The following is a 20469-nucleotide window of genomic DNA, read 5'->3' on the forward strand; positions in this document are numbered from 1 at the left end:
TGAAGCACCCACCAGCTGCTCTGCCAGGCAAGAAGCTGTTTGTCCCAACAGCCATGGCAGGACTTGGGGTTGTTTGTCATTCAAGAACAGCAGGTTGGTGCCCATTACTACAGTGCCTGGATTTTCATCTTCCTGAAAGGAAAGTTACAACCTGGAGAGAACATAAACATTTAAAGCTGTTGGGGGTCAGGGAAACTGGTCCATTTTTTTGGTAGGAGAAAAAAATTCGTTTCCTATCACCTATAATTGGGGTAGAAAAGCTACTTCAAGAACAACTCATCTTGGCATTTTGAGGGGAGCCCACAGAAAACACATTGTGAAGGGAAGCTAGAAGCCCAACTGCAATGTGAATTGAGGCCTTCTGAGTGCCAGACTGAGCAGTGATCATGGTGACAGCTGCTCCTACATAGAAATGCACTCAGTTCCGGGGAAATAAAATGAGAGCAAAGAGGCCTGTTCAGCTTTGGACACTGCAGAGAGGAGCCGCTGTGCAGTGAAGGTCTCTGGGTTCCACAAATGATTTCTGACTTGAATTTTACGTATTACTATCTGAGCCTTCTAAAACAACTCCAGTTTGTTCGCAAAGCTTGGTTTATATTTCTGCTTACAATTTATCTTCTGCTTTTGATTCCTCACAACATCTGCGTCCTTTTTTCCAGACCCCCTGCATGGTTTTATTCACTAAAGCTTTCAGAGCTTTGTTTTTGTTCTAATGTTTTTGCCTTCTAAGTTGTTTTTATTATGATGTACACCACACTGAGTGCTCTGGCAGCCTGCGAGGGATGTTTTCTAATAAGAATAAATTATGGGCATTAATAAAACAAAGCACAGAGCTTTTGAACATTTGGTTTCAACGTGGAAGGATTCTCTTTCATATGAGAATTGTGTTGAGGATTTATTTGTAGGGGGACTTTTTCTGTTACTAAGATCTAACAAAGCAGTATTTTACTGAAAGCTTTTTGTTTTTCCATTGACTGCTCTGTCATGGTTATTGCAAAGCTCTTCTGCTGTTTCTCATTTCACTGCAAGGTACCTACGTGCATATGAAAGGTACACTGTGCAGGATTTGCTTTCAAGTTTTCATTTAAGAGTGGGGGAGGGAGGTTTTGGGGGTTTTGTTTGAGCTTCTTTTGTGGAGAGAGATTAAGGTAAGGATACGGAAACCACAGGCAAAGGAGCTCTTTAAAATAAATCCAGATCTCCCCTCTGTAAACACATGCCAACCAAATATACAAATTACAGCAAATTGGTTGGCTGTGCTCGCAACTGGGTTAGTGCTAAAGAACAAGAGCACTATAAGCATGAGTAACAACATTTATTTGGACCTCCTTGAAAAGTCTTCCTTTCAGTAGGCTCAATCCTGCAACATAAGCGATTTAGCTCTCATGAGTAGTCTCATTGACTAGAAGCAGGGTCTGGATTTACAGGGTCACCTAAACCAACAGAAGAGTTTTGAATGCAACATTTTCCCATAAGTCACTTCCCATTATAACCTTTTGCCACCTGGACTCCATCTCCTTAAATCTGCTTTATTGGTCCCATATGCCTTTATTTAGCAAAGTGTTGGGGCTTTGATGGAATGGCAGGGACATCAACAAGCACCAAACAGCTTTCCTACAGCAGTGCTGCAGCCGTGCTCCCCATTAATGCCTCCTTTCATAGAGCAGCGTCCCTGTGCTACAGGCAGGGAAAAACCTCACACCTGTAGCTCCCAAACATACTGCCTTTCTCCTCCAACCCCACTGTATCCTGCTGTCCCCAGCCCGGGCTGTGTGCTGGTGCTGCTTGTGCCATGGAAGGGCCTCGTGCCAAAGGCCACAGAGTGCTCGGCCCCATTGCCTGCTCCAGCCCCCATGGACCCAGTCCCCACTGCTCCCCAGAGCAGGGCCTGACCCGCAGCTCCCAGAGGGCACTGCTGCCCCCTTCGTCCACTGCCTCCAGCCCTCACTTGGCTCACAGAGGATTTCATTTAGGTCCCCAAAAGGCACAAAATGCTTCTTTCAGCCTGATTTTGATTGGAATGGATTGGATAGCACTGGCTATTTAGCAAGCTGACTCACCCCAATAAGGTGAGCCTCTGGGCTGATAAATCACAGAATGACAAGGGTTGGAAAGGACTTCCTGAGATCATCTAGTCCAACCCCCCTGCTAAAGCAGGTTCACCTCGATCAGGTCCCACAGGAACATGTCCAGGAGCGTTTTGAAAACCTCCAGAGAAGGAGACTCCACACCCTCCCTGGGCAGCCTGTGCCAGGGCTCCCTCACAGGAAAAAAGATTTCCTTATGTTTAAGTAGAACTTTTTTGTGTTACAGCTTGTGACCATTATCCCTTGTCCTCTCACTGGATAAATCCCCAGGAGCAGAGTGAGAGGAGGACAGGACCATCACGTTCAACAGTACTGGATTATCTAACGGAAGAATCATAGCTGAATTAGGAAAGAGACAGATCCAGCTCAATATATCCTCCCTGCGGTGTATCCCCAGGCACCTTCTCCTTTCTGTCTGCATTTTACAGAACAAAAATATGAGAAAATATCTTAGTGCAGATTACCCCAAAACAATGACAATTTTTACAGCTGGACAGATTTTTAGCAACATCTAAACATATTTCAAAGCTGGTATATGTTAGCAATACACCTCCTTTTCAGTGAAAGATGCAGACAGTTTGATTACATCATACTCCAGATCAAAAAGTAGGGGGTGAGAACTGTAAACTTTGCAATGTTTGACTTGAACTCAAGTGAAAACATCTGAAGGCTTTTACGGGTGTTTGTATTTCTCAGTGACAGGAATCAAGGTAAAAACATCTTGATTGTTTCTTTTTACCACTTTCCAGCCATGGTACAAAACCAGAAATCCGTTAATTACTTGGGACACTGGTGGGATCAGATTGGCAGCAATAAGGAGCTCTGAGCCTTTTCCTTGTAACTGCTGAAACTTGTGTTTCCTTCCTCACTGCATGTCTCAAAGAGATTTACGGCTGCGTTTTAACCACACATCAACGAGCCAATTCGAGATTTACAGTGGCAGATTCAGAGACTTGTCTGTCACAACATTTTCCCATTGGTGGGCCATCATTTATAGTAAGTGCATATTTAATTAGCTGTATGATGAGATGAAATACTACAGAGCAGTGGCATATATGAAGGAGGCAAGTCAATGGCACCGTATCTCTTCCCAGGAGGGTGAGGAATAAGTGGGATCTGCGGGATGAGATCAAGTTTGTTAGCTGCACTGTGCTGCTTGCAAGCAGCATCAAGTAAGCGTATAGGAATATCAAGACATGGATGCTTATTACTTCTCAGCCCTCTCATTTTTTGGCATTTGCCCAGAGTAGAATCTTCCTCCATGGCTCAAATATCAAACTTTTCATTAGGGCTTTGAGTGTTTCCAGATTAAGTTGTTGTAACCTCTTCAGCAACACGTAACCAGAAGAGCATCTACAACTCGGACACCACAGCAACTTGCCTTGTGTTCAGCTGAGTTTCTTGCTTCTATTTGGAGTTTGCTGTTGTGGATGACAATATTGTAATAAGCATATGTCAGTCTTCATTAATTAAGAGGCATTGAGCTGACTCAGAAAACTCCAAAGAGGTCTCCATGGCAGCCTAAATCCAAGTTAGATTTCTCTGGCTAATCTCTGAGGTTCATTAACTCCATTCCTCCAGGTTCCTTATTCTCAGTATCAGTCTTATCTCTCCTTTTGGCTCAAAAGGTGAAAACACCTCCAGGCTTGGTCTGTTATGCCTCTTATTATCATCCCATCCATAAATTCATTACTTCAGAGAACAAGAAGCATTCAGCAGAACAATCCTAGGGAAGCCTGACCCAAATTGACAGGAAATAGCACCCTTCATTCTTCCGCTTTCTCTTCTTGCCCCACTGACAGTCATTTCCATACAATGTTTAGCATATAAACACCTTGGTGCAAACCTCACATTTTGCCTTTTACAAAGTGCTCACAGCACCTTCAGAAACACACGTAACTGCTACCAAAACAGAAGTTTGTTGTTTTGAACTATCAGTCCTCACATATATTCGAGAGACTAATATGAATTTCAAAAGTAAAATATTACACACAAAATCTACCTTAAAAGACAACTTTTTGTGTGCCTTCCTTCATTTTAAAGGATTTATACAGCATTTATAATTCCATCTTGTTTCCTTCTCAAGTTACCTCCAAAGACACTTAGGAGTTCTTGAAGTGCACCTACAGGCCAGCTTAGGTGTAAAAAACCCACATGCATAGGAGAAATAAAAGAAGTTATCCATTTTAAATGTAATTACTGAAGTGTGCGCTCTCCCAGCAGAGTTTCACCCCTCTATTAATCCAGCTCATTCTTTACCACTACGTAAAAACTGCAGGATCAAAGTGGAACTCGGCAAGTAAGTAAGAGCAACAAGTTGCAAAAAGTTCCAAGAAAGTGTTGCCTCTCTTTTTGCAAAGCAGCAGTCTTTACAGTTTTGCCACTCATCTCAGGTTGGAAGCAAGATGAAATTGTTAAACCAGAGGCTGAGGAGCACGCCAGGCTTCTGAGCTCTGGCTGTGAAAGGCCCCCTCTGTGCATTGCAGAGTTTTATGGAGATGGCAGACAGCAGATCTGAGACAGCCTTTCAGACCTGTCTTTATCAGTCAGATCTCCTCCTGAGAGGCTGGAGCCCCCTGAGAGGCTGGAGCCCCAGCTGTGCTGGTGCTTTGTGCCCGGTGGGGTGCAGCCCCCCTGCCAGCCTGACCCCAGCTGACAGGCTGCCCCAGTACACAGGCACTTGGCTTTCCAGCAGCATTGGCCTCCCTCTGCTTGTAGGACTTCTCTTTCTTGCACCCGTTTCTATGTAAGGAAAAATAAGATACCTATGAGGAGAAGAAATTAAGCCCCTTTCAGTTTTATTCCATTCCTTCCATTGTATAGGTAGGCTATAGATAGGTTTCTTTTTTCATTTGCTTAGCAAAAGGCATTATAATGGTAATTAACCAGCAGAGTTTGCTTTTGATCCCTTTGTATTAATCACCTTAGAGAAACTGTCTGAAGTAGAAGAGATTAGTACTCTATTTACTAACACACTACAAGCTCAGTGAGAGAAGGGGGTAATAACCCCTCAGAAAGGGCCATTTTCTATAAAGCCCACCATAAGTAATCAATATACTCCAAAAGAGCAAAGGCAGCCATGGAACAAACCCGTAATGTGAACCAGACTGAATAACATGAAACAATCAGCTTGATGGGTGAAGTAGTGATTTGGCAAATGTTCTGATGCTCCTTGCCATGGGATTTCCAAACAGTCATGGTGAAAGTAAGTAAACATCCCTCATCAGAAATCACACTAGCAACAGGCACAGCAGCAACACACAGCTGCAACCTTCATTCAGAGAAGGGAGTCTTTCTTTTACCTGATGCTAAATCTTACCCTTCACAGGGTGCCACAAAGCAACTTGGGTATGAACTTTATTTGAAAAAATCACTTCCATGAAAATACTTTTGAGCTGCAGGTTGCAAGGAGTTAAGCTGGAGGTGCTAAGTTCACACTTCATGGCAAGACCAAGAGGTTCCCTGAAGGAATCCATATTTGCTACAAATGTTTGAGGAAACAATCTGGGAGCTGGCACTTTCTGGCTCCCAATCTCACGCTCCATCCATTGCACAAACAAATTCTGTGTCTCATTGATGGTATTACCCAGGCCTTTCTGGGTAGTTTGAAGTCAGATTGATTTCCTCACCTGGAAAACAAGAGTAAGAGGGTTAAAACATATAAAGAGTTTTAAACATGAACAGTGAAAATGCTAACTGCTATTCTCCATGCAGAAACTGAATTGATTTTTTTGTATTTCATTGAAGGAACTCCTCCCATCCCTGGGGAGCATAAACTGTGCAGAATGGAGAGAAGAAGAAAAGAGATGTCTAATTTTGTCAAGACAGGGATTTGGTCCCTCCAGGAAAAGGAATATAACACATAAAATCACTCTATAAATCTTCAGCTCCAGAACATAAAATCACTCTATAAATCTTCAGCTCCAGAACTACTAATCCAGTACTCCTTCAATGTCTTCAAACTCAGATGATCTCCTAATGCCCAGTCCTTCTCTCTGATTAGCTGCAAAGAGATGTGAGCTTTTTTTGGTGACACCAAACTTGGGAGGAATTTGAGACAATCTCCTAGTCTGGATATCAACAGCAACAATTGTATACAAAGGTTTGTATTTTTGGATAAAACATCAGAGCCCATAGAGGACATTTCTGCATTAAAGTCAGTGTTTAATTCCAAAATCTGCAGTTGCCAAGATGCTAGAGAGCTTTCCAGAAAACAAGACCATCACTCAAAGTGTGACAGGGGCTTCTAACTGTTACAACATCATCTCCAACAAGCACTGACATTGAACACTGGGGTTTGATGCAGCTCCAGGAAAGTGCTTTATTAAGCTTCAGAGAGGATGTGCTAAATTTGGAACGATGTTCGAAGAGAAAAGCAATTCTTTTCACCAGAAATCCATCTAATGTTTTTCAATGACCTCAAAGCAGGCAGATACAACAAGGTGTGGCAAGTAGCCACTCATATACCCAGCTCCAAGGTCAGTTGTCAAATGCAGTGATCAAACCTTGAGAAGACATATAGTGTTCAATACGCAGCACAAGGCTGAAGGGAGCCTGTGGTATGGCTGAGGGACAGCCTCCTGCTGTCTACAGGAGGAGCTCCCAGCTGGTTGTATGTTTCTCTGCTAATGAGGACCTGAGCAAGACAGTGGCCAATTCTGTGTTGTAGAAGACATCAATGTAGGCCAACATTTCTTCTGCACTTTTTAGCATATTCCTATTTCTGCAAGAAGCAGCTTTAGCATGCGCTTAGAGGCATCAGTATGTTCACCTAAATGTAAAATACACCACCCTAAATGTATTCCCAGTCATTCAAACAAGGGTAGACTCCCACTCCCACTGGAATATGTCCTCTGGTAAGACAATGATTCATGATTCTGCTGCTCTGACTCATGTGTCCTGCTTATTCAGGTGCTTCCTGCTCAGGTCCTGGTGCTGTAGACCCTTGTTTCAAGGTACATCCTTCACAGCAACAAGCAGATGGTTTTAAAGCACCCTTGCTCCATCTGCTTCTCCACCCCAATACCACACAGCAAACAAAGTCAGGGAGTTGTTCCAGATCAGAAATGTTGACCCAGCTTACTCTCAATCAGATCCATTTTGCAATGCTGAATGTTGCTGAGAATAAAAGTTTACAGTACCTCATCCTTGCTGCTGCATGGTTGCATCTTGGGTCTTCAGGATGAGCTGGACCTTCCAGATTTCCTTTATTTATGGACCACCATTCAAAACTACTCGCTGGACAAGAAGATCAAGATATGTCCTTGCCTTAGTGTCCAAGCAGTTTCCAAAATATTGTGACAATGCTTGTTTGAGGCATCCAGATGAGACACAGAGACATTAACTATTTCCACTAATTTTAAGGGCTTGCCTTCAGATTTCAAGAATCCCAGTTTCTAGAATTCATAGCACTATACAGCACTACTACAAGCTGTAAGCACTACCAGAGACTTCTTGTACTGGATGAGTGCAGCACAGACCCTTGGTAATCTCCACATGAAATCATCAAGGCTCAGTGGTTCTCCTAATCAGAGCTGAGTGTTTCAAGCTGAGTACGGAACTGAGAAGTTAAAAATTACTTCTTCTGAAAATCAAAGCGGAAATGACTTGGCAGCATCCCATAATAATTCTGCCTATGGAGACACATAAAAGAGACTCATCTCTCCAGAACGAGACTGAGTTGATCTGAACGTGACCTGATCACTCCTGTAGTCTCATTCCCTGCTCAAGACACTGCTTTGAGATAATCTCATTATACTTTGATGCCAAGGGGCTGAGTAGCAAAGATGCACAGATAGTCTTATGTCCACTTGAATCAAAACCTTTATCACATTCTCCAAGGAGAGTGCTTTGCATTTTGTTTCTTTAAAGACTGAATTTGAAGAAGAGTGATTTCTAGTGTGTCGATGATGTGTCATGTGCTCTTTCACGGTTCAACAGCATCATCGGAATGCATTGGGCTTGCATGAGGTAAGAGACTGCCAACTAAGAGTTGTTGTAGATTGCCATCGCCTTGGATGATAGATGGATTTCTCTCTAGGTATTTTAAGCAACAGGTCTATGAAACCTGTTGCCCAGGAGCACTGAGACTCCTGAACCTCTGGTGACAACACAACACTTGGAGGAGATTGTGGCTCTAAATGATTGTGACCTTTGTCTGTTGTCCCTCACTGCCCAGCTTTTCCTCGCTAGTCTTCCCTCCCAGAACTGTCTTTCCTTTTCTGTCATTGCTTCTGTGTTCTATTTCATTCACTTAGTTCCCTCACTCCCTGGGCTAGCTTAACTTTCTAAGTCATGCTTGACTTGCCTTCATCAGGGGTCAGTCTAAACCACCAGACTTCCCTCTGGAAAGGCTGAGCCCGGAGCACCCCTTCCCTTCTGCTGCCTCTGCCTTGGGGGCAGTGATTGTGTGAATGGCTTCAGCCCGGGGTCAAAATGAAGAGTCCCACAGAAATTCACAGGGCTTTGATTTCTCCACCTAGGAATCTCTTCTGGAAATTAGGCAAATACTTCTAAATCACGTGGAGGGTTTGGCCAATTCTACCTCTCACGCCCACTGAAAACTTTTTCAGGCAGATGTTAGTGGATGATTCAGGGAGCAAGATACATATAGTTGCCAGCCACAGAACTGAACAAGTCCAAGAGAGAGTCCAAGAGATGATAAAGTTAAGTAGAACTGAGAGTTATCCAAAGCTTGTAGCTTGCACTCAGCTCCTCTGGGAACACACAACACACAATGAGCAATGGATTCCAAAATATTAAGAAATAAGCTAGCGTGTAAGAAAAATAAGGATCTCCTGTTGAATTAAGGAGTTAGGTCATTAATGCTTGTTCATATTACATTACTCACACTTGAGAGACAAATAACTATCTGTTGCCTCACTAACCCACATATTTATTTGCACAAATATTTCCCAAGAAGTAGGGAGACAGAACTATTTCAACAGAAAAGTTCTATATTATGGTCTTATCATAACAAGCCACTTCACAGTACACTGATGTGTACCGTACACAAGCTTCCATTGTGAAAAGCTATTCAGTGTATCTCATTTTACAGTGCTGACATGTTCGTTCATTCATAGAGGTCATTAGCTCACAACGGGGCCTCTCATTTCCATATGCCTTACTAAGGTTTTGCAGAATAAAACCTTAGTAAGAGCATTATTAACTCAGAAGGACATGACTGGTGCCCTCTAAAGTAATTTTTTATAGAAAGACTGCAATCATTCAGAGCAAGTTTTACACACAAAAATCTACAGTCTCTGGATGGAAAGGACATAGTAGGAATACAGGTCATAGGTCAGCTCAACTTCAAACATGTAATATGTTTAACAGAAGCCTAGCCTTTACAAAGAAAAAAAACACCCAATGCTAAGCAAAATGACCTCTTTTCCTCTTAACTGAAAGCACTGCTCAGCTGGCTGTTCAGAGGTAGGCCTGTAGGCCGAGCGCTGGCCTGTGGCAGTGAATCTCCCACCACTCCCTTAGGGAGCCTGAGGGCCAGCAAGACCCCCAAACCAAAATTAGAAACCCTACATGATAACCAGTTGGGATAGTAATGACCCTCTGGTCGACGTCAAAGCCCCAAGAGCATGAGCTCCTTTTAACAGTAATAGTATATGGATACCTACTACTAATTCATCTTTAAATAAGTTTAAAAAAAATGCCCTAAGACGTACAGCTTCCCTGTTTTCTTGTAGCAGACAGGTAACTGTCAGGAGCTGCTTCAAGAGCCCAGCACATGGAGCGGGATCATCCTGCCCTGAAAATCTGCCCAGACGGAATCTTCCCATCATGTTTGTGTGAAGCCTCCATCATATTTAAGGAGCTGTCATATGTTACACATGTTATCAGTGTCTTGTTTTCATTTTATAAATGCATGTCTCCAATTAAATTGTTACACTTTTATTGAAAAAAGAGTACTGTTTTCAACTGCCCTCTCTACACTGCTTTATTTACAGGTTTTCCTATCTTCTCCATCATACTAATAGTCGATAACCTGTTCCTTCAAGTCCTTTAACAGTTCTACACGAAGACGTGTACAAAAAAAGCTTTGTTCTCTCTCCTCCTGTGTCTTGCCTTAGCTTGTAAGTGCTGAGTGGTTTATTAGCACCTGGAAGATTTTCAGTGCCATAAAAACATTTATTTTTAAAAATCTGTATCTTAAAGCAACTGAAGGTCAACAGTATTTTGAAATTAGCCAAGTACTCAGTCACAAACATAAATTCCAACATTTTTAAATGATTGCATGCTTTGGTAAAAGCATTTGACATAGAGGAACATTTTTATACATACTGCTCCAGACACAAGACAGATGCTTGTGCAGACTCTGGAACTGTCCACAGTGGACCTCTGGAGAGGTCCATAATGGACAGGGAACATCTTTGCCTGGTCCTCAGAGAGGAGAAATAAGCTGTGGTAGCCTGCTGGCCACAGAGCTGGGAACAGACCGTGAAACCCACAAGAGACTTGAACCCCCAAGTGCAGGGCATCATCCTGCTCCAAAGCAGCTTACATCCTCTGCTCTGGAGGATGCCTTTGAGTGATCTGCCTTTCTTGAGGCTTGGGTGTCTCTCAGGTGACTATTACATCAAAAAACTGAAAGAAGTCTTGAAGGTAAAAGAAATAGTAGAGGAAAATAAGTGAAGCTGGCAGTAGCTTCATGGGTAAGCCCACAATACCTAGAATAGTCTCTCTTTGCTGTGGTGACATAGCATCTCAGTCCCTCCCTTTCCTTGCCCCTTACCTCCATTTTTACTGCACAGAAAAACTAGGAATTAAATTACTAAAAGTAGCAAAACAATAATGCACTAACTTCCATGACTGTCATATCAGGTTGAAAAGCTGCGCTCAATTATTCCAAAAGAGCTACAGAACTTTCTTCCCCCATATGCTTCAATTTGGCTCCTGGGTGGGAGACTGGGAGATGAGCTATGAAAAGCCTTTCCTAGAGTACCAAAGTTTAAGGCAGAAAACATTTGAAAGATTTAACACAGTAAGTGATTAGAAGCTCAGCAGAGCCAGTACTGTAAGGAAAAACAGGTCTGGGACTGCTTCTACATGTGCTGTAGCTAGGTGCTGGAGGAAAACTGCAGCCATGTTTCATGGCTCTCAGGGTGTCCCTTTGGGTCCCATGCTGAAACCCACAGCTAGGCAGGCACTGCAAGGCTTGACACAAGCCACAAGAAACAGAGGGTTACTCACAGGAATTCAAACAGTTTTTCAATTATGAGCCATCCCTATTTTTCCTGGAAAGGTGAGGAACAGATAACTTAAACAAGCAGACTTTTCCCTGAAATAAGTTTGAAGTGGGGATAAGTCAATCACATCTTGAAATGTGCTTTTCAAAGTTTTCCCTTCTTTTTAGGGCATACTTTCACTTAGAAGTTTTATCAGTTACTTACATTTTATAGTATGTTATTTATTTTACAGTATGATTTATCTTATTTAGAAAATAAGAAGTGTGTCTTCAGACTGAAATGCTACATATTAACACTCTTCTGAAATTCCTGACTTATCTACATCAACAGCGGTTACTAATGTCATAGATTTATTGGCACATGAATGATAATAAATCTTTGAAATCTGTTTAAAAAAACTATTTGTGATATCAGATGATTAGGGAATAATGCAGACCTCAAACATTAGCTGCCATGGCTTAAGGCATATGCAAACATTCATATATTATTATTGCCATTTAAAACTATAACATCAGGAAATACATAAATATATTTTCCTGAACAAAATAGATATGTTTTTATGCATATATAAAAATATAAACCCACAAAAGTAATTCTCATCCAAAACATTTCTTTTCACCTGGTGCATTTTCAGGGCCCTGGCGCAACAGTGATGCCCCACTAAAAATCAGGTTCTTAAGCTTCTGTGAATAAACTGGCTCAAGGAACATATTGCCATGACAAAAAGTTACTTGTATTAAAATTTACAAAAAAAAATCCTTATCTCTGAGTATGAAATCAACTAAAACTAAACAGTTTTTATACCCCACAAAACTAAGCAGTAACACATGTTGTTGTCATTGGGAGCAGTGGCACAGGCTGCCCAGAGGGGTTGTGGAGTCTCCTTCCTTGAAGGTCTTCAAGATCCGCCTGGACATATTCCGATGTGATCTGATCTAGGTTGACCTGCTTCTGCAGAGGGGTCGGACTAGATGATCTCTAAAGGTCCCTTCCAACCCTACCATTCTATGATTCTAGGATATGAACCTCAGTGCCAGCTGGAGTATTTTATGGGATGGCACAATTTATGACAGAAAGATGGTACCAGCTCACCCAAGAACTCAATGAAATTGCATCCTGCTGTCCTTCCTTAACAGCCCCAGGACAGGCTGACGTGGCCTGGTAGAGACTTGATCAAAGCTGAATCGAATGCTGTCTTGGACATATAAGGAAAGAAGCTATATCCTAATGAGGTATTTGAGCATGCCTACAAATCAAAGAGATGCAGCTGTTACCTGAAGGACATTTTATTCTATAATTGTGCTGAGAACTAGAGAAAAAAAAAAAAGACAAATGAAAAAATCTGCATTAAAAATGCACCTAAGTCTTATTACATATTTGTAATTTGCACTTCAGTGTTTATAATGTTTATAATGAAGGAAATAAAGGAACTCATGTTGAAAAATGAGATGTCAAACGGAATCCTCGACTTTGACCTCTTTGCGCATTTTCAACAACATACACATTTCTGCTTTCTATGTGTATCGTGCACTCTTCCAGGATTTGGATACCACTCCCCATTAAAACAAGTATTTCTTCTTTTGTTTCAAGGAGAGTACACTATAAACCAGTTTTAATCACAAATCAGAACCCTGACCAAAATCCACAGCAGAAGTTACAGTCAGCCTACAGGGTTTGAAGGTGATGAGGATTTAAAAAGCTTAATCCATCATCTAAATACAAAGTTGAACTTGAACTGGTGCCAGGTTATAACTTTGAAATTGTCATCGATTTTTCAAGGAAAACCCCAGCTCAACCACAATCAGTCAGATCTTTGGCAGGAAGAGACCTCCGTTTCCCAAGCTTACCACAAGTACCCATCACATCCTCGGAACCACAGCAGCAATTTCACTGACAAAAATGAAAGATGAAAGAAACTCAAGCAGTAAGGTCCCTGTCCTGTGGCAGGGTGAAGCATCTTGTAATTATCCCCTGAAGACATTTGCCAATCTGCTGATTAAAAACCTACAAGAAAAGAGCTTTTACATCATCATTAGGCACCCATTATATTATTTTCCATCTTAACAGTCAACAAAAACATTTTTCTTGCAAATAAAGCTGATCCTTCCTTTCCCACAAGAAACATTAAGAACCTCTGATGAACATTTTTTGTCGTAGCAATCTTTTAGGTATTAGAAGGGAGAGTTCCTCCCTCAGACTTTTTTTATTCTAGACTAAGACTACTCAGTTCCTTTTTGGTTTTGTTTCTTATATTCAGTGTTATTTACTGTTTCCATTTGGGGGAATTTGCCCACCTATTTTTTAAAATGTGTTGCCCAAAACCACTGGCACTTGATAATTACTTCCACATCTTATATTAAAAAACATCCAGTTAATCCTTAAGTGAGTTTCACTTTTGCAATAGCATCAAATTGCTCATCTCTGTGCAACCAGATGCTTTTTTTCCCTCACTGTGCCTTTCTAGACTGGGGGAACAGTTTACTTTCGGCCATTCCATTTTCCCCCCAATTCAGCATTTCACATTCATCCTTGGATTGATGGTGCAATCTACCTGATTATTCTGACTTCTGAGCACATCTACCAGGTGTAGATGCAGTCAGGTGCTGCCTGTCCATGCTGCACCACCTGCAGACCCTAAACTTCATGTATTACATCAGAGTAATGGGTATTCTGAACCAGGATCATGACATAACATTTGAAACCACACTGAAAAAGTCTTTTCAGATTTTTTTTCCTCCCTCCAATTTTCCATCCAGTGTCTTCACTGTATTTCCTCAGCATATATTCAGTAGCTCACTTGAAGCCATACAGCCAAATGCATGACTTTAAAATTACCATGTAGCAGCTCTGCCTCAGTCCTGTGCCTGTGTCGCTGAGCAATATATTTCCCCTCAGCCCAAGACTGTAAATCCACATCTCCAAAAGCAGAAAGTACACCAGACTAAATTATCCATGACCTCATTTTTAAAACATAAATGCATTTGCCTTTGCTTTCCCAAACAATGGCAGCTTTCACGCTTATTAGCCCAGGTCTCCCACAAACACCTTTGGCACTGTTACCTCACTCCTTAGCTGAGGGAAAAACACCTCAAAATATTTCCATCAAGCTATGACTATAGCCTTCCACCCTCTCCCTGTGCTTCACAGTTCATAGTGTTAACGTTAACAGCCGCCCGGCTCATGGGGTGCTATGCTCAGCTGTACACACGATGAAGCTCCCTGCAACACGCTCAGGGCTTTTCCTCTGCCTCTTGCACCTGCAGCTCCCCTGAGCCCTAAGAGCTTGCAGTCGTTGCTAGAGAGGATACAAAACACACCACAGTGGGCTCCAACAGAGTGAGGAGCTACTGACATGGCAGCAGGGAGGGAGAGGCTGTGATGCTGCTCAGGCCTGTCACGTCCAAATCCAGCCCAAACACATCGTAATGTCTGTTACAAGGACAACCCTGAGCACAACAATCCATGTGGTATCAAAGGCAAGTGGGCACTGAGTAACAAAATAAGTACATCTGTATCACAAACTACCTGAGACTATCATCTTCCCATTCTACAGAGAATTTGTTATTACAAAAACTACAGGGTTCAAGAGCAGGTATACAAGTAAAAAATATTTATTAACTTTCATGAAACAGAGTATGGCTTTAAAAAAAAACCTTCTTGGGTCCCTGTTGAATGTCCTCTCTTTGTCCTAAGAACAAGAATCAGTTTCTCACAGGAATTTGGGAAATTTTCTAAAAAAACCAAAATACTTAACCTAACTACAACAATCTTACAGAAAGCTAAACATCAGCTCTGGGCAACAGAAGTAAGGCAGTGCCTGGAAATAAAACCTCTGCCTCTACATACAAATAAAGAAAACATATAAAAAGTGGCATAGATTATTTATCTCTATTATCAGAACTTCTAAAACCTTCAAGTTTTTAAATAAAACATTTCCTGTTTTCTTAGTCTACTAACATATCTACTGCAAAGTAGATAACTGGATGTAATCCACTTACCAATCTTAATCTACCAATGTATTTCTCCTGTGGATTCGTGAGCTGACCCTGGAGAATGCCTCCAAAAACCCACCCTGCAGCAGGAGAAAACACGTATTTTGCAGTATTTTCACTTTTAAGCTTTCAAAAAATACATATATTTTCTAAATGTTAGCAAAGCCATCTTTCAAAAGCACATTCCAATGTCAAGCTTGAAGGAAAAAAACCTGCCTCTGTTCAAAATCGTTTGCAAACTTTATTGGTTTTTTAAAAGCCTGATTACAGGACAAAACATGCATTAAGCATTTTGCTAAAATTCCCAAAACATAATTGCAGAATCCCATTTTATTCAAAGGGTCATGTCCATAATAAATACCTGCAGCTTAAAAGCAGCTTGGGATTTTTCAAGAGTTTTAGTATCTGAAAAAGGCAATATTGTATACACTGTTCTTAAAACTCTGACATTACATTGCAATGGTTAAAGCAAGGAACTGCTTGACCGATGACTACAGAAAATCCCTGTCTTCTCAGGAGGTCTATGCTTGGTTATACAACACTGGTCTGGAAACAGCACTTCACCAAAGGTCTGGCAATTGGTTCTGCTTAAAACATACTCTGCCTTATAACATCCTTCAAAGGATTAAAACGTAATTCATTCTGGCAGTACACATGGTCAGCAGGATGTGCAGGGGGTTGCCAGTGGACATGAGGCCCTTACATAAAGGGTTGTCTTCTTTGTTTAAAATGGAAAAAAGAGTGGGAGGTGTGGAGAACAGCAAAATACAAAATGAGTCAGAATCATAAAACACATTTTTTGAATCAGATTATTTCAAAAAACCGCATATGCAAATAGAAGGCTTCAAAGGAGGATGGTGGCAGAGCTTCTGAATCGCTAAGGCAATTCACGTGTTTTGATAAAAAAAGAGAGAAGCTATAGTTCTGTACATCCTTTTAAGTGTTCTGAGAACATTGCAAGTTGAAATCCAGAGAAGCCACTGGTATCAGTCTGAAAGTGATGGGGAACGGATGGATCGTGCACTGGCCGGACTGTTAGAGAAAGCAAAGGGATCTTTCTCCTTTTCTTTACTATCATGTTTATGTTTATGCTTGTGCTTATGCTTGTGTTTCTTCTTCTTTTTCTTGTGCTCATGGTGGTGGTGGTGGTGGTGATCACTATGCTTCGAGGAGTTTGATTCTTTACTAAACACAGAGAGTGGAGCTGCTGAGACTGGGTGCATGTTCATCTCACCTGAAGATTGTTCTTTACCTAAAGGAACAGATATCATAAGGTTAGTCAATTTATGACTTGCAGTGTTTTCCAACATAAGTTCTGAAATATTAGATAAACCTACATTATTGTTTAAGCATGCAAACATAGCATTAGCATTTTGGGGTCTTGTTTTCACAAAATGCTCTGAATATGCCATTAAAGTTCCCGTACTACTGACGATTTTTATTGAGGTACTCTTTTCTCTCTGAAAAATCACAGAATCGTTTAGGTTGGAAAAGACCTTTAAGACCAAGCCCAACTGTAAACCTAGCACTGTAACATCTACCTACGTACCACATCTATGCATCTTTTACATACCGCCAGTGATAGTGACTCTACCACTTCCCTGGGCAGCCTGTTACAATACTTGACAATCTTTTCAGTGAAGAGACTTTCTTTAATCTCAATCTAAAGCTCCTCTGGTGCAACTTGAGCCCATTTCCTCTTGTCTTATAACTTGTTACTTGGGAGAAGAGACGGTAGAGAGTGATCATGTCTCCTCTCAGCCTCCTCTTCTTCTGACTAAACAACACCAGCTCCCTCAGCTGCTCCTCAGCAAGACTTGTGCTCCAGACCCTTCACCAGCTTCTTCGCCCGTCTCTGGACGCATTGCAGACCCTCAGTGTCTGTCTTGTAGTGAGAGGCCCAACACTGAACACAGTACTCAAAGTGCAGCCTCACCAGTGCTGACTATAGGAGGACAATTGCTTCCCTGATCCTGCTGGTCACACTATTTTTGATTCAGGCCAGGATGCCATTGGCCTTCTTGGCCACCTGGGCACACTGCTGGCTCATGTCAGTCAACACCCCCACGTCATTTTCTGCCTGGCAGCTTTCCAGTCACTCTGCCCCAAGCCTGTAGTACTGTGTGGGGTTGTTGTGGCCCAAGTGCAGGATCCAGCACTTGGCCTTGCTGAGCCTCATACAGCTGGCAAGTATAAATGTACCTCAGACAACTGGCAACTGTAAAGAGATAAGAAACTGCAAGTTATACCAGCTTCCAAAAATTAACTTTTAAACAGCGTAGGAAGGTCACTATATCATGAATAGTGAAAATAACTGTATGAAAACAATGATATCGAGTGCAGGACCAGCATACATGAAAAATGGAGTTTTGAGAGGTAAACTCCTTTTCATCAGGGCTAAAGCTCCCTGCAAGAACATACAAATCTTTTGATACTCAATAGAAGAATTTGCTTTTTCTAAATATTCCATCTTACAACCAATTTAGCCTATTTGAAAGATTATACAAAGTTTTGTTCTTAAACAAGAAGTCAATTCCAATAGAGACAATCAGACCATTATTAGCAGGTATTTCACCACCAAACTAGACCTACTTACATTCTGAGTAAGCCTAGTAAACTGAGCCTTAGGAAGAAAAATCAGATCCATGACCTCTCAATTGCTGATTGACTTTCTCATTCTCTCTTTGGTTATTTAATAGTTCATTATTTCACACAAACTGTAATAGCTTCAATAGTAAGGAGTAAAGGGTAATAATCTAAGAATAATGAGAGGGAACACTTGGAAGGTAGGAAAGCTCAGATTCCTTTAGGCAGGAAATAATTCACATTTCAAGAATGTGCTTCAACTTCTAGATAAATGTAGAAAAGCACCATCAGATTTTTGAAGGCAGCTACTCGTTTAAGTTTTACTTCAAACAGATCTTCTTCACAGCTGATTTAAATGTTTGGGGATTCCCCTCCCCCCCAGTTTTTGGTGAAACTATCCCTGCTAACTAACAAGGAATTACATCATATACTTTGTAATTCTCTTTTTTTGTGTATTTGAAATGGATTTTTTTCCGGTACATCTATTTCTTTGGTTGGTTGATTTTGTACCCTTAAAGGCAAGGACAATTTGTCTATGGTAATAATTTCTGCAAGTCTCCTGAGCCAGTTCCCTGTAGTATGACAAACAAGCATTGAGAAAGATTTCCATGTAATCATTCTAGCCTTATCCAAAAGATTAAAATCTGATTCAATGAAGAACATATATAGGAAAATTTCTAGACAGTACAGCTGTTCTGGTTTTTGTTTGTTTGTTTTTAAATACGTCTGGAAAAATCCTCAAAATCTACATCTGTAAGCAGTATTTAGAAGTCAGACTACAAAAACAAAACATTTTTACAGTGAGGATAATCAATGACTTAATATGGGACATGGAGGAAGCTCTATTGCTTAAAGTTTTGAACAGCAAATTGATGTCTTTCTAGATGTGAATACAGTACAACACAGAATTCTGATGATGTTAGGAAGGAGACTAGACTGAAGTACAATAGTTTCCTATAACCTTAAAATCTCTAATATCCAAATATTTTTAAAAACCTTATTTTTTATTTCATCAGAGCTATGCACTAGTAAGTTCATGTTATCAATGTAAAGATTTGTTGTCCAACTCAGAATGACTTTTCTATGTATAGTACAGCAGATAAAAGACACACACAAATTCAAAGTTCCACTTGTTGACTTCAAGGTTCCAATTGTTTTACATTGTTATCTCCAGCCATTCTGGACAACTCAGATTCTGTGAAAGTACACTGTATTTGAAGCAAAGAGGTACAAGATGGCTTAATTATTTCTAGTTGTATTTCTCTTCAGGAACCTCCAACTGTACCTAAACCTCTCCCTGCAGCTTGAGCTCATTCCTCTAAAGCATACAGCCTTTAGACTAAGAAAATTTCTTGTAGCACCTGCAAGGATGCAAAATGAGCCATTAAACAAAAGACAATGGTAGAAAAAGGGGCATATCTAAGTCAGGTCATTAGAAAACGAAAGGTTGGAGGCTGTAATCCAGAAAACCAAAGCACACAGTATTTGACACCATTAAACCAGGCTACAGCAGTTAAAAGTGAGCTGTGGCACAGACAATAACACAGCTTCTAGTAATACAGAAATAAAGTTTGTGGCAAAAAGTCTGAAGATGACCAATCGGTGCATAGAAGATGTACACAAGATGATCTAAGGTACAGAACACATTTTCACAGGTTCTCAAGCTACAAGAACATGATGCATCAGAAAATACAAGGCAAATTGAAGTTACCTTCAAAGAAAACAAGAAATCCTTGCACATAACACAAACTCTTAAAACTTCGCAGTTCCGTTAGTTCCAAACTGTGGAGTTATTTTTATATAGAAACTGAACACTAAATTTGTAACAACCTCAAACCAAAGCTAAGCCTCTGAGCTTTAAACATTCTAACCCAGCAGAACTGGTGTAAGGACATGGACCTATGGCAGAGAAGACCTAGGATGGAATCATGCAGTCCCTCTTGACTCTGTTGCACTACCTGCCAGTAGTGCTTGTAGCACTTGTGCTAATTTGCTGCTGTTTACTGAACTACCAGCTCTGCTAAGGCAACAGTCTGCATTGTCACTTCTTTACTTATTTCAGGTGGGTTATTAATATAACAGTAGCTTAAGCCAAGAGGGCTGAAGAGCTGGTAGGGAGCACCTGGAAACTGAAAAAGGCAGGAAGATCTTCAGGAAGAGGAGAAATGAGATCTAATTGCAACTCAAGGACTACTGACATTGAAGAAGACAAGTCAGTGTTTGAAATATGGCACAAATATCATTAAGAAATGAAAGAATGTCATGACAAAAATCTACTTCTGCTGAGCCAGTAGTAAGAGTACACATCCACTTTCTTCAGAGAGGTCAATGATAACTGTTAGTTTTTTAAATGCAAAAATAACAACTATCCAGAAAATTTTCTCCTACTGTTAACAAGTGCTTTGAAATCAGGGATCAAATGTATTGATCCTGGATGACAGTTCAGAAATGATGCATGTAGACCACTGAATTCAGCTGTCTGTAACCTGGAAAGACCTGGAAAGCTCTATAAAAAATAGACAGATTTGTACTTGCAGAACATTTTTTCTTCATTTTAATTTCTTCTTAATTAATAACTACTTAAAGCTCCTGCAAGGAATCTGC

The 20469-nt window shown here is 40.9% G+C and overlaps 1 protein-coding gene across 3 annotated transcripts in view; it reads right to left on the bottom strand.

Moving 5' to 3' along the window:
• Positions 1-13287: 13287 nt before the first annotated feature.
• TAF2 (TATA-box binding protein associated factor 2) overlaps positions 13288-20469 on the bottom strand; it is a 63085-nt gene continuing 55903 nt past the window's right edge. For 2 of the 3 annotated variants that reach the window (XM_061995047.1, XM_061995048.1), the window contains one exon: positions 14721-16531. In XM_061995047.1, the coding sequence (XP_061851031.1) occupies positions 16266-16531 (266 nt within the window). In that variant the 3' untranslated portion in view covers positions 14721-16265. Of the gene's footprint in view, positions 13306-14720; positions 16532-20469 lie in introns of those variants that run through there. The other variant, XR_009818614.1, reaches the window with a different exon arrangement.

Source organism: Colius striatus, chromosome 4, assembly GCF_028858725.1.
Source record: "Colius striatus isolate bColStr4 chromosome 4, bColStr4.1.hap1, whole genome shotgun sequence".
Lineage (NCBI taxonomy): Eukaryota > Metazoa > Chordata > Aves > Coliiformes > Coliidae > Colius > Colius striatus.